The sequence below is a fragment of the Watersipora subatra genome, chromosome 4 (genome assembly GCF_963576615.1).
Source record: "Watersipora subatra chromosome 4, tzWatSuba1.1, whole genome shotgun sequence".
NCBI lineage: Eukaryota > Metazoa > Bryozoa > Gymnolaemata > Cheilostomatida > Watersiporidae > Watersipora > Watersipora subatra.
This window is the reverse complement of record NC_088711.1, coordinates 27820798-27836434: the sequence shown is the minus strand read 5'-3', so window position 1 is coordinate 27836434 and position 15637 is coordinate 27820798. Positions and strand designations below refer to the sequence as shown.

General features: G+C 36.9%; 1 protein-coding gene across 1 annotated transcript; it reads left to right on the top strand.

The window, feature by feature from the left end:
* The first annotated feature begins 9490 nt into the window (after positions 1-9490).
* LOC137394111 (uncharacterized) lies at positions 9491-10505 on the top strand. The gene is made up of 2 exons (XM_068080830.1): positions 9491-10219; positions 10473-10505. Exons 1-2 carry the CDS (start codon positions 9491-9493, stop codon positions 10503-10505), a joined length of 762 nt encoding a protein of 253 aa, XP_067936931.1.
* The last annotated feature ends 5132 nt before the right edge of the window (positions 10506-15637 follow it).

The window sequence follows — 15637 nt, the reverse complement described above, 5'->3', positions numbered from 1 at the left end:
GATGCCGTATACAGTTGCATGTGAATGCAAGCAGTAATGCTGTATACAGTTGCGTGTGAATGCAAAAGATAATGCTGAATGCGGTTGGATGTGAATGGAAGAAATAATGCTGTATACAGTTGCGTGTGAAAGCAAGAGATAATGCTGTATACAGTTGGATGTGAAAGCAAGAGATAATGCTGTATACAGTTGCGTGTGAATGCAAGAGATAATGCTGTATACAGTTGCATGTGAATGCAAGAGATAATGCTGTATACAGTTGGATGTGAAAGCAAGAGATAATGCTGTATACAGTTGCGTGTGAATGCAAGAGATAATGCTGTATACAGTTGCGTGTGAATGCAAGAGATAATGCTGTATACAGTTGCGTGTGAATGCAAGAGGTAATGCTGTATACAGTTGGATGTGAAAGCAAGAGATAATGCTGTATACAGTTGCGTGTGAATGCAAGAGATAATGCTGTATAGAGTTGCGTGTGAATGCAAGAGATAATGCTGTATACAGTTGCGTGTGAAAGCAAGAGATAATGCCGTATACAGTTGGATGTGAATGCAAGAGATAATGCTGTATACAGTTGCGCGTGAAAGCAAGAGATAATGCTGTATACAGTTGCAAGTGAATGCAAGAGATAATGCTGTATACAGTTGCATGTGAATGCAAGAGATAATGCTGTATACAGTTGCGTGTGAATGCAAGCGATAATGCTGTATAGAGTTGCGTGTGAATGCAAGCGATAATGCTGTATAGAGTTGCGTGTGAATGCAAGAGATAATGCTGTATACAGTTGCGTGTGAATGCAAGAGATAATGCTGTATAGAGTTGCGTGTGAATGCAAGAGATAATGCTGTATACAGTTGGATGTGAAAGCAAGAGATAATGCTGTATACAGTTGCGTGTGAATGCAAGAGATAATGCTGTATACAGTTGCGTGTGAATGCAAGAGATAATGCTGTATACAGTTACATGTGAATGCAACTGTATACAGTTGCGTGTGAATGCAAGAGATAATGCTGTATACAGTTGCGTGTGAAAGCAAGAGATAATGCCGTATACAGTTGGATGTGAATGCAAGAGATAATGCTGTATACAGTTGCGCGTGAAAGCAAGAGATAATGCTGTATACAGTTGCAAGTGAATGCAAGAGATAATGCTGTATACAGTTGCATGTGAATGCAACTGTATACAGTTGCGTGTGAATGCAAGAGATAATGCTGTATACAGTTGCGTGTGAACGCAAGAGATAATGCTGTATACAGTTGCGTGTGAATGCAAGAGATAATACTGTATACAGTTGCGTGTGAACGCAAGAGATAATGCTGTATACAGTTGCGTGTGAATGCAAGAGATAATGCTGTATACAGTTGCGTGTGAATGCAAGCGATAATGCTGTATAGAGTTGCGTGTGAATGCAAGCGATAATGCTGTATAGAGTTGCGTGTGAATGCAAGAGATAATGCTGTATACAGTTGCGTGTGAATGCAAGAGATAATGCTGTATAGAGTTGCGTGTGAATGCAAGAGATAATGCTGTATACAGTTGGATGTGAAAGCAAGAGATAATGCTGTATACAGTTGCGTGTGAATGCAAGAGATAATGCTGTATACAGTTGCGTGTGAATGCAAGAGATAATGCTGTATACAGTTACATGTGAATGCAACTGTATACAGTTGCGTGTGAATGCAAGAGATAATGCTGTATACAGTTGCGTGTGAAAGCAAGAGATAATGCCGTATACAGTTGGATGTGAATGCAAGAGATAATGCTGTATACAGTTGCGCGTGAAAGCAAGAGATAATGCTGTATACAGTTGCAAGTGAATGCAAGAGATAATGCTGTATACAGTTGCATGTGAATGCAACTGTATACAGTTGCGTGTGAATGCAAGAGATAATGCTGTATACAGTTGCGTGTGAACGCAAGAGATAATGCTGTATACAGTTGCGTGTGAATGCAAGAGATAATGCTGTATACAGTTGGATGTGAAAGCAAGAGATAACGCTGTATACAGTGGCGTGTGAAAACAAGAGATAATGCTGTATACAGTGTCATGTCATTGCAAGAGATAATGCTGTATACAGTTGCGTGTGAAAGCAAGAGATAATGCAGTATACAGTTGTGTGTGAATGCAGCCTATTCAAAATAAACATTTCTGATTTTATCTTAGATTCTACTTATCATAGTTGAAAGAGCAAAAACCTGATTATACTTGTCACAATGCCTACTAGAGGTTATAATGATATACAACTCAATGTGAACATTTACACATTGCTGTCTGTCATAGATTGTTGGAAGCGCTAAAACTTCTGATTCAAGTCCTTTGCAACAACAAGCGCTTATTACACCTATGAATTATTATAAACTTTTTAACAGCTGTTGTCTAGGATTAGATTTTGAATTAGTATGCACACAAACAGGTTTTATAATACAGGTGACAAAATACAGCACAACTTTTACAATTACAGTTAGTTGACATTGATTCTAAGCAGTTTTAGGTAGAAGTACTATGGTAGTACTAGAAGTCCTAGGTAAGAGTACAATGGTAGTACTAGTGGTCCTAGATAAGAGTACTATGGTAGTACTGATAATCCTAGGTAGTAGTATTATGGTAGTACTAGCAGTCATAGGTAGTAGTGCTATGGTAGTAGTAGTATTCATAGGTAGAAGTATTATGGCAGTACTAGTAGTCATGGGTAGTAGTGCTATGGTAGTACTAGTAGTCATAAGTAGGAATACTATGGTAGTACTAGTAGTCCTAGGTAGAAGGGCAAGGCGGGGCAAGTTGAGTAATAATTTACATTCATGCAAAGTATGACAAAAGTGGAAGCTCTAGGATTGTAAAACGTTTCCTTTAAATAGGTTAGTGTGTGTTTTATTCTACTGAAAATGCACCATGGTTAATCCTTTTAAATATTCAATGATTATTTTGTCAAACTGACAAAATAATCATTGAATATTTGTTGTTATGCGACCCAACTTACCCTAGCTGTGGGGTAAGGTGGGTCAGCCAATGGGGCAAGTTGGGTCAATGAAGGAAGTATTCTAAAGAGTAGCTTTATGACACACTAAAGTACTACAACTGCTGTACATGTTGGATTTACACGTAAATATATTTCCTACTTGTAATTATTATGCGCATGTACACACATACATTGTATGTAAAATTATGCATTAGTAATATTATCACTACAAAACATTATAGCGTATTTTATTCAAAATGAAAAAAACATTACAGGTGTAATTCTACACAAGTGCCCTTCATATCTGCATGCATCTTGTCACCACAGCTGACACTGTCTAGAGCTCTAGTAGTTGTTTCAGTAGATAGTGAGGCACCTAGTACTTTAATAATCTGGATGAGATCTACTGATGACACGTCTTCTGCTTCAGGTTGGTAGTACATTCCTTGAGAGGTATTTTTGTAAAACTCTACCAGCCAATTTAATCTTTCTCATCCTGTTACCATTCCAACATAAACAAAAACCTTGCGTTTTCGAGCAAATTTACTAAAACAAACTTTTCTCTCTAAACTGATTTTCTCCTTCTTCACTGTTTGAACCAATCAAGCTGTTTGCTAAGGGTCCTTCATCAAAGCTTGAAAATGAGGTTGTATTTAGATTTTAGTTGCTGTTTTCCTGGAATATCAGGTAGTACGGCAGTCTTAGCTCGCTTTATTTTTATGACAAGCCTGAGGATGCAAATCTGACGGAGTGGTTTCAAAGAATTCAAATGCTGAGTGTGAAAACTATATTGAATGTACTGAAACTGTTTGCCTATTAGGTCTGTACTTGCTAAAACTTTACAGTTTATAATCTTTCAGATGTGTCAGCAAATGTACAAATCAATAAAGCTCATGGGGCAAATTGGGCTAGTGACCCATCTTGCCCTGGCAAGGTTGACCCAAAATGCCTCAATGATCTTTTTTCCCCAAAATGAACTTGTTTTCAATATTGGCTTTAGCAGCTGCGTATACTTACGTACACTAAATCAAAGATAATGTTTTAACTGTTAGTTATTCAGAATTACTTAAAGATTGACTTGCAACAAAATTCACATTACAGTTATTTGGTATCAAAAGATTCACCATGTCTTACTTTGCTGTGTTGTAGGTTCAAGATATGTGGAAATGGGATTACAAGATCTTGAAAGCTCAAAAACAAACAGTTAATCGCAGCCATCACGAAAACGCTGTAGGTTGGAATCCCTCTCAAAACGGCTCAAATGGGACGTTGTTGAACACTATGTACTTCTGTTTACACTTTCATGCAACCTCATTCATCAAAATATTTTCACAACTAAACTTCACGCATTCAATAAAAGCATTTCTATTGTCCTAAAGCGTCTATTTTATTATTATTGCAATGCTGTTTCTTTGAGCATTGATATCTCAAAACCTAGCCTAAAAATTAGTTTAATTTTTTAGCCTTAGTGCGATGGGGTGCGTGTCATTCTCAGATAAACATGAGGAGCCTGTTGGTCACCTGTGATTGTCGGCATGTGCTTCAGAAGTTGTTTGCCCCATTAGGCGGAAAATTTGGGCTACACGATCGGATTATGACTAGATGATTAGACCAAGCTGAAATGAAACTGTTAAGTAGTGAGCATTTATATTTGCTACGGGCTTTCCGGAAGAATCCAAAGTGTCTGTCATAAACTAGTGCTACGACAAGTGTTATATTGAGCCTTTTATTGGCCTTTCGTCTCACGTGATAACATCGTGTGCCAAACAATAACTACAGTAAGCTGAGTACGTCATCAAAATAAAGGGGTTCCAACCTACGGCCGTTTTTTAAACTGTTCGTTTTTTAGCCTTTAAGAATTTGTAATCTCATATCTACATATTTTCAACCTACAACAGAGTGAGACATGGTGAACCTTTTAGTACCAAATAACTGTAGTGTGAATTTTGTTGCAAGTCAACCTGCTAGTACTAGTGTTCCTAGGTAGAAGTATTATGGTAGCACTAGTAGTCCTAGGTTGGAGCACTATGGTAGTACTAGTAGGCCTAAGTAGGAATACTATGCGAGTTCTAGTAGTCCTCTAGTCGCAGACTCGTTTCATGATATCTTGACTCTAGTGACATGCTGTGTGTGAGCATAAGGGAGTTAGAAAAAAGCACTTTGGTTTCTGCTTTTTCTACTGAGAATGTACAGTATTTACAAAGCTACTTAATGTTCAACAACACCACCACCATTATTGTAGCAGCATTATTGGTGCATTATGCATTATGCATTATCGGTGTATAAATCTTGTGTTTTCTTCTCACAACTCTATTTCTTAGGATAGAGATAAAAAAATTTAATAGTTAAGATAAACTTGTAATATTTGCTCTAAATTATAATAATAATGATTTTACTAAGTGAGCCTACAACACCACAACATGCTTCAGGTCAACCATAATTGGCAAAATCAAATTGTTACTTGCAGTGATTTTTGATGAATGAATTTTTAATATTTGTTATTAGCCAGTAGAATTCACACTTAAATCACACATGGTAATAGCAATATAAACATGGTATATCCATTCCATTTTAAATGCAGACTGAAGTTAACAGTCATATGGTAATAAACATACTAACAATTGAGAACTGGGCAGTTGCTAAGAAGTGATCTTCATTTATTGCTAGTGAATTGCCTGCAACAACTCGCCTCAATACCAACTCGCCCCAATCCTGCAGATTTGGAATGCCTGTGATTAGCATAGTACTGTTTCAGCTGCAGTCAGTGCGACAATGTCTAACCAGTGTGATTATTGTCAAGCATAATTTTGCTTTGTATTAATAGCAAAAACTGCCAAACATAGAGCTTGTACTGTATAAAATCTTATGGCATAAAATTTAACTATCTTACATGATTGACATTGGTTGACAACGTCTGCTACAGGCTTTATAGTTCTAGTTGAGTAAATTGTACCAACAAAGCGTTCAGTCAGATCAGGCTATTGTCACCTGTTTTCTATAGTCATGTATCATAAGAATTGTGGGGCACAAAAGATCAGCAGTTAGTTAGTTCATATATGTCAATATAGAGTGGATGATCGATGCCCTGTTGGCTTTATTGAAAGAACAACTATGTCTATAAAACAGCCGCTGTTGTTTCGTCACCTCCAGACATCAGCTATGACCGGCCAAGGAAGATTGAAGAAACTGATTCTTTTATCGGCATTTGCAGTCTACGGACTGATTTACTTGCTGCTTGCACAGGTTTCACCTGAACCTTTGCATAGAAAGGCATCTGTAGCAAGGAAAAATGAATCTATTGAAGATTGGGCTAATAAAATTCTTGTTGAACAGTTTTCTATAACAACTGGGCTGGATGGACTAAAGCTCTTAGCCTTAGAGTCAGTAAGCAGAAACAAGGAAGACAGAGTTCTCAGTGACAAGCTCGTTAGGATTCACGCAGCGCTCGAAGCTGGGCACAGCATAAGAAAAGCGCAACCAAAAAAGAGGACCATTCAGAAATATAGCAGACCCGGAAAATCACTCGCGTTCATCAAAGCATACAAAGTTGGAGGGACTTTAATTTCTTCACTGTTGTCTACGTACGTCTACAACTATGACCTTAATGTTGATCCTTCTGGAGTCTGGTCAATGGATGGAGTGTCAGAACAAAAATATAATTCATGTGTGGACGTGGCTGGCACTCAGCACCCAAAGCCTGGGTTCTACAAAAACATGCAACAGGATCATGTTCAAAGCCACTTTTGTAATGATCCAATTATATTCATGTTCATACGCAACCCACTAGAAAGGCTATGGAGTGCTTACAATCATTATTTACGATTACGGGTGTCAAAGTCAAGTATTCAAGCATCCCATTTCCAGGTAGGCCAAGGAATGCCAATCGACGCCTCAAAAGGTCGGCAGCGACCGTCAAGACTTGACCAGGTGAATAGTCTAAAAGGTCATGAATTGGAATACGGTTTAGTAACATTCCTGAGAACGGATACTATTTTAGCCCGATCTGCCCCGCATAACTTACTGGCTAAATCGCTTTCTCAGGCTACTAGTCTATTGCCGAACATAACAATTTTTTCCTCAGATGAAGACCACATGGATGAATCATTGATTTTATTAACAGAAAAATCTGACTTGGACATGTGCGATATTCTCTATGAACCTTGTACCGAGAGAGATAACCTTTGGTCTACCAGTAAATGCAATGACAGGAAAGTTCCACTCAATGAATCACTGACTAAAATACTACAAAGTCACGCAGGTGCGTCCGAAGAATTAACGTTCTACAATTTGGCAATGGCACGATTCAAAAAAGAAATACAGAAGCCCAACATACAAAAAAAAATGGAACAATATGTAAACATGAGAGACAAGACTCTGAAGGCGTGCTCCACATTGACAGGCTATATGGCTTGGGAAAGCGTGTTTTTTGCTGATCCACTTGTGCGCAGGTCAGAGGAAAACAGGTGGGTGGTGGAAGGAGAGGATTACTACTCCATAATTCCAACTTGGGTGTGTATGCAGACACTTTGTAGAAAGATGGTTGGTGACAGTGAACATTGGTAAAGGAAATCACAAACAACTTACACACCTGTATTATGTTGAATTGTTCAATAATCAGCAATAATCACTTTATTTTTTGTTACTTCCTTATCAGGTATCCATATGATATACTTTATGAGATTGGACTGTAATTATTAAGTTTTAAACGGGCACAGACGTGTGTGGAACTTGAACAACATATAGCAGTGATCTTTCACAAGCTTTCAACTGCGGTTACATTTATTCAACATTTTATCTGGCACACATCAACAACGCATACTCTGCTGCATTTATGTACATTACATGCAAAAATTCCTATGTAAGGCAGTTTCATTTTATATATATATTTTACAAATTGAAATATAAAGTTGCAGAGATTTAACACAAGTAAAAAAAAACTATGAAATTAAGGTGCTGTATTTGGTATTGTGTTAATAAAGTTACTTCAATAAATGGTTACAATATTGACCAAAATGTATGATGAAGGGTGATTACCAGTGGGGTTATAATCATGTAGGTTATTGAGTGTATTGAATTACCAATAGACTCTTTAAGTCTCTTTAGGTTTTATAGCATAAACCAAGGTTCTCAGCATAAAGATGACTTTACTAAATAAAGTAACAAATATTTTTTAGAGGGTAGTCTAAGAAAGGTAAGTTTTTAACAACATTTAGGATTAAATTTTTTCAAACACTTTCTACTAGTTCATTTAGCTAAACAAAATGTTATCAATATTTCACAAATAAAACTCACGTTAGTGTTAATAAAAATAATGATATTTAAAACATTATAAACACTGTATTTATAAAATAAATATATAAAACCATTAAGCCATCTGTAAAGTAAAATAAGCAGACCTCAGAGTTATACTAACGGACTAACAAAGAGCTGTTATGGACCAAAGTCTACAAGCCAGCCATAAACTAGTTTTAGGCAAGTAATGTGCTAGTCATAAAAAGATTTACCCTAATTATAAATCTATGAATCTTTCCTTGCCATGTTTATAACAACACAAAATACGTTAGATGATTAGACAAATACAAGTCCTTGAAGAACTCTATTATCAAAACAATTGTCGTTTTCATATGAAATCTCACTCCGCTACAACAAATGAGAAAATAATAAATATTGGCTTGATATGTTTACATCTTTGTAAGCTGTTCTCACGCAATGTTGTTGAACTTTAGATGTCCTGCATAATATATTGGAAATATTGCACATTCTAAATTAGTCCTTTCAGAAAAAGACAATGCAGAGAGGCAGACTATTTTTTGGATGCATTCATGAAGAAGTAAGTATTGATGCCAGACAAGAGAGATTGTGGAAAGACAAATTAATCATGAGTAAGACAAAGGGTTTAGTAATTACTATCAGTACAACATGATATACCATGGTACTTACGTCAAAGCAAACCAGCCTCTTGTCATCTGTTTATTTTGGCGCTCTTCCAATTATTGATTGACATTACTTCAACCTTCGCTAAACACGCAATGTTGTCATCTATTCACCGAACTAGAGGCCAAATTAAAGGTCACTGACAGCATAGACAGGTGCTGTCGACCAAAGAAATGCCGTATTCTTATATATGTACAGGCCTATTGGTGCTCAGTGTTAAATTGACAGTGATATAATGTCCTCATCTAATTAAAAGACAGGTTGTTAGTTGCATTATATTAGGAGCATTAATTCAACAATTTATTCAATTTGTAAGCCATTATTTCATATAGACTTTCAGGCATATTGCAATGGGAGCATGACCAATAAAACCAAGAATTTGTTAGACTTGACAATGACCTTTTAAGAAATCTCCATGATCTCTTGAAAAATCGTTGTATACTAGCAGGGTAGCTCAGATGTTTCCAAAGATGAATTTAGCAACAAACTAAATACTGCAATCGGAAACGTACATAACAGATGCAAATAGGTAATTTGCTAATGCATTTAATTATTTTATTTGGGAAATATTTTCAATGGCACGGACTAATGTAGCGTCAATGGCACGGACTAATGTAGCGTCAATGGCACGGACTAATGTAGCGTCAATGGCACGGACTAATGTAGCGTCAATGGCACGGACTAATGTAGCGTCAATGGCACGGACTAATGTAGCGTCAATGGCACGGACTAATGTAGCGTCAATGGCACGGACTAATGTAGCGTCAATGGCACGGACTAATGTAGCGTCAATGGCACGGGCTAATGTAGCGTCAAAGGCACGGACTAATGTAGCGTCAATGGCACGGACTAATGTAGCGTCAATGGCACGGACTAATGTAGCGTCAATGGCACGGACTAATGTAGCGTCAATGGCACGGACTAATGTAGCGTCAATGGCACGGACTAATGTAGCGTCAATGGCACGGACTAATGTAGCGTCAATGGCACGGACTAATGTAGCGTCAATGGCACGGACTAATGTAGCGTCAATGGCACGGACTAATGTAGCGTCAATGGCACGGACTAATGTAGCGTCAATGGCACGGACTAATGTAGCGTCAATGGCACGGACTAATGTAGCGTCAATGGCACGGACTAATGTAGCGTCAATGGCACGGACTAATGTAGCGTCAATGGCACGGACTAATGTAGCGTCAATGGCACGGACTAATGTAGCGTCAATGGCACGGACTAATGTAGCGTCAATGGCACGGACTAATGTAGCGTCAATGGCAGAGACTAATGTAGTGTCAATGGCACGGACTAATGTAGCGTCAATACCAAATGTTAGTGTTGAACTTTTAGAGAGTTTAATTTTGTTACCTATATCTGCCTATGATCTACATAACGCAAATTGCAGTGCTGAGTTGCATGAGTGCATAACTTGTGACCCCAAATAAAGCTACAAAGGTACATATATTATGTTTATTTTTCCTATGTTGTATTTAGATATGATAGTAAATGTTATAACTAATCCATTAACCTTTTCATTGCTTGTATGCAGCTACAAATGTGAATGCATTTACACCATGTTTGTAGGCGCTGCCTGGTAAAGTGGAGTACATCTTATAAATGATATATGTATATTACAATAAGGAACAAGTAAATTTCTCAGCAATAATTTTCTCCATGAAGGCCATTTGCTTAGACAAACTTTGTTTTACGTACCATTCTATACAGCCAATAGAGTTGCAAAATGGTTATGCAACAATAATAAATTATCTAGTCAACACATCTATCTATTTGCAAAGCTCAAAGCTTGTCAAATGTCAACTCAAAGCAAACATTACAGCTACACAAAAGCTATAGATAGATGCCTGCTATAAATAGCTGACAAGTCACCAGTCAAATTATATCACTAATGAAAAGATTGTGATTAAAGTGTTACACAGCAGATGTGCGCTGACTTTTATCTTACAGAAGCCTTAGTAGCGCCTCCAACGCGAGCACTGAATCACCATATATTGTCAAGCGCTATAATCATTTATAAATTGTCCGAGTGTAAACATTCTCAGAAGCAATATTGTTAACTTGGTAACATATCGCTGACACGCCCACAAACATTAAACATTGTTATTACAGCCGTTCTATAGTGGATTTATTGACATCACATATCCTCATCATAGATCGTCAGAGGCTTAGTTAATTTGAAGATATACTTGTAATATAGCGTATACAGCATATCGCTGTCCTAACCAGGGTTGGCTCGGTTTAAACTAGCCCGAAAAAACCGGTTTTTATGGTTTTTTGGGTTTTTATTATTTTGTGTGAAAAACATAATATTTTAAGCTCCTAGTGGTTCATGCGCGGTAGAAATGCAATTATATGTAATTATCAGCTATTGAAGTTTATTTAGGATACAGTAATAAATTGATGGCAGAGTTCAATTTGAAACTACATGAAATCCTAGCACAACAATGAATTAGTGAATTTTATTTTCAATTGGTTTTATCAAGTGGTATGAGGATCTTTTTACTGATGAAATATAAAAACCATGTGAAATATACTAATCCAATCATCGTCTTTAATAATGAATAAATGCTTTCTCAAGTCTGGCCAGTGAGAAAAGATTACTTATAATTAGAAATTAAAACAATAAAATCCTTTTGGGCAAAAGCTTCAAGTTTGCAAACTAATATTTTATTTATTGGGCACAAGCCAAAGTAGTTGGATTGTTAGAATTCAGTTTATCAAGCTTGTTGTGTTTTGAAAGGCAAAGGTTTTAAGGCAAAACGTAATAGGTGTGCTGTCGTAACGCGGGGTCACGCAGATAGGCTTAAAGCTCACATAGCAAAATGTCAAGCTGAAAACACCAATTTAGACAGTGATGCTAGTGTTCAGGTGATAGAAGTTGAGTCATCTGCTCCAAACACTAGCAATGCATCTGCATTATGCTCTGCTCTACGCTACCACACGACTAATCACTGGGATTAAAGTTTCTACTTATGTATGCATAGAGCTGTATGTAAAATATTCACTTTATGTGATAAGATTTCTGCTCTGTATTTCATCGATCATGTTTGATTTAAGACTCATTCTGAAATTTCCATACGTTTTCTCTCTTTTTTTCCCCATAACAACTCCCACAGTACCATCTTTAACAGATGATTCCACATATGCATGTTCAATACTCAATCATGCAGCTATAGTAAGTGGTGTTAATTAGACTTATAATTGTAAAAACCTTGGTAAAATAAAAAAAAACCGGTTTAAACCATAAAAACCGGTTTAAACCAAAAAACCCTGGTTTTTTCGGTTTTTCCATAAAAACTGTGGTTTTTTCCAACCCTGGTCCTAACTACACGTAAGTGGAATAAAACCAGTAGATGCAGAAGTATTCTTTTGTTCTTGGATCAAATGGATTAGAATGGTTGTCATTTTCAAGTGGATGAGCAACTGATATCAAGAAACAACAGAGAATAATGCACTCAGAATTCTTTCACTACCGTCACTATAACTTATCAGCCACTCACCAAGGTGCTTCACCAAGTTTCTAAGAAAAGGGCGGTAATGAACCAGCCGTTCCTCGAGTTCAAAACTACACGACCGAAATTTTTCATTGAGCATATGCTGAATATAATAATGGACCGTAAGCATGACACTATAGAGTATTATGCAGGTAAGATTTGCAATGTATTTTCTTAGTAAGTAAATGAACCAGGCAGAAACTGTCAAAGCTTACCAGGTAAGGCACTTAATTAAGTGCAGCACTGTGACGACGGAATATAATCAAGAATGTTTGAGGAATTGACGGCTATCAAACAGCTATGATCATATTTTTCCTTTCGTATTAAAGTGATGTTATTAGCCATATTTATATCACAGAAGACAATTGTAATATATCAGTGACTATAGAGGATTGTTAGATTGCCTCATCTATTTATAAACTTTGTTCTCTTGACCTTGGTATACACCACTCTGTAACAATCCTTGCAAAAATAATGTGGGAATGACGTTAACACACAATAGAGATTAAAATTATGAAAATCCTGCGCAGTACTTTGTTCAAGTGAATTCAGAACAATTCAATTCAACATGGAAGATGATGATAATGAACTAACCTTAAAGGTTGACTTGCAACAAAATTCACATTACCGTTATTTGATATGAAAAGATTCACCATGTCTTACTCTGTTGTGTTGTAGCTGCAAAATATGTAGAAACGTGATTACAAGCTCTTAAAAGCTCAAAAACGAACAGAAAATCGCAGCCACACGAGACAGCCGTAGTTGGGATTCCCTTTCCAAAACGGCTCAAATGTAATGTAGTTGTGAGAGATGGTTTCTGTTTACACTTTCTTGCAACCTTATTCGTCGAAATATTTTCACAAATATACTTCACGCATTCAATAATACTATGTCTATTGTTCTTACGCGTCTATTTTATCGTCATTGTAATGCTGTCACTTTTAGCACTGATATCTTATAACTTACCGTAAAAAATTGTTAAACTTTTTAACTTTAGCTCGAAGGAGTACATATCAATGTCTGATAATCATGACGAGCCTGTTGGTCACCTGTGATAATCGAAAAGTGCTGCAAAAATTATTTGCGAAGTATTGGGTCACGTGATCAGATTACGACTTGACGATTGAATAATGCCGAAACAAAACTGTAAAGTAGCGAGCATTTATATTTGATACGGGGTCTTCGGTAAAACCTGAAGTGTTTGTCATAAACTAGTACTACGATAAGTTTTATATTGAGCTTTTTATTGGCCTTTCAATTCACGTGAGAACATACGTGACAAGATGATAACCAAATTTCGTGGTTACGTCATCGAAATAAAGAGATTCCAATCTACAGCGGCTTTTCGTTTTTGAGCTTTTAAGAGCTTGTAATCACATTTCCACATATTTGGCACCTACAACACAGCAGAGGCAGACATGGTGAATCTTTTGATACCAAATAACTGTAATGTGAATTTTGTTGCAAGTCAACCTTTAAGCATATAAAAAACGCGCTTTGTTGCTGCATTACTGCAAGGTATGCAGAGAATGGCCCTTATTAAAGTTGTCAGTTAGGGGTAACGCTCTAATGCCATAGCATCCCAAAACTTTGCTTTGCAAAAAATTACCGAACAATAATTCTATGTACGAAGCCATAAGAACGTGTCTTTGGCGATACAGCGAGTCTTTTGTTATCATTAGAATACGTGCATCGCGTTAATGCTATAGCGACTGATAAATAAATGGCTCGGTATTTTATCCTAGAGCACAAAACATATATCTGAGAGTTTACCGGGAGATTTTATTTTTGCGGAAGGGTAATCTCAATTCCAGGAGGGTCCAGCAAATTCCGGAAGAGTTGACAGCTCTGCTAGGTGGCCGGAAAACCAAATGATTACGTGACCTTTCGTTGGCTTCGTATGACCACGATGAAATTTATAAACAATCTATTTCGCCATAGATATCTCAGCAAAACATGACTGTTTCGGTTTAGCAATAGGTGGTCTAAACGGCATCTATGCCGAAATAGATTGTTTATAAATTTCACCGTATGACTGAATCGAAAAGAGGAAAGACCGCTCTATAATTTATTTACTACTTATATTAATTCAGTTCACTTCGTACGACCGAATCGAAAAAAGGAAAAACCGCTCTTCAAGGTGGACACACACACACAAATATATAGATTTTTTGCCGTTCATATAGTAGATAGAAGTTAGATAAAGAGCACAAGTAAATTTTTAGCAGTAATCTTCTCCATGAAGGTCATTTGCTTAGAAAAACTTTGTCTTACATATTATTCTATACAGCCAATAGAGTCCAACAATTTTTATACAACAATAATAAAATTATTATTCTAGTTAACACATCTATTTTCATTGATAGGTTGCAAGACACAAAGACCACCAAATGGATATGAATGATATTACTTGCAAGATAAAGTCAATGGGTCAAGATCGCTGTTGTAATGGTCATGATCAACAATATTACTGACATCTGTCTGAACACGTTCTATAAGCAAAATAAATAGCATATCCCTTTTAACATTGCAGGGGCCAAAGGTTTGTTGTAGATATAAATTAGTGTCAGATAGCAAGGTATCATGATGGTTGTTTGTTATAAATGAATGGGATCAGTGGTTAAGTAAGAAAAATATATTTAATAGAAGTGTCCATTCTCCATCTCATGCAGACAGCTGTCATCATTGGTCATGGCTAAGTTGCGGACATAGTGAGTAGCCATGGCTGCATATCGACACAGTGGTTAAAATATCATACAATTATCCTAATCGTTTGACCATCAATTTCGCATGTTCCCTACAACTCCCACTCACTTCCTAACATCTGCTGGTTGGTTCTCCAGTCTTGCAATTAATTACAGAGATATTTACCAGTCACAAATAGTGGCCAATAGTTTTTTCATGTGTGGTTTTCTCCGTTACACTCTTGCCATATACTTTGTGAAGGTTTGAATGGTGCAGCTAATGAATACACTGAGCTGAATTGTAATGTAATCTGTTCAACGTTGCTCGAACAATTTACTGGCTGATGCCTTTCAGACAGAATTCTGAAACTTGTTCTTGGGAGAGGCTTTTTCAGCACACACATTGGGCGTCCTGAGATGTGACTGGAAGAAAGTATCTTGACAGGTTATGACACTGCAACAGGGTTCATGAGACATCTGTAGTTGCAGAAATAGAGACGGTATGTGTACAGAAACAACACTTAATGGCCCCCCCCCCTAATCAAAAGCAGAC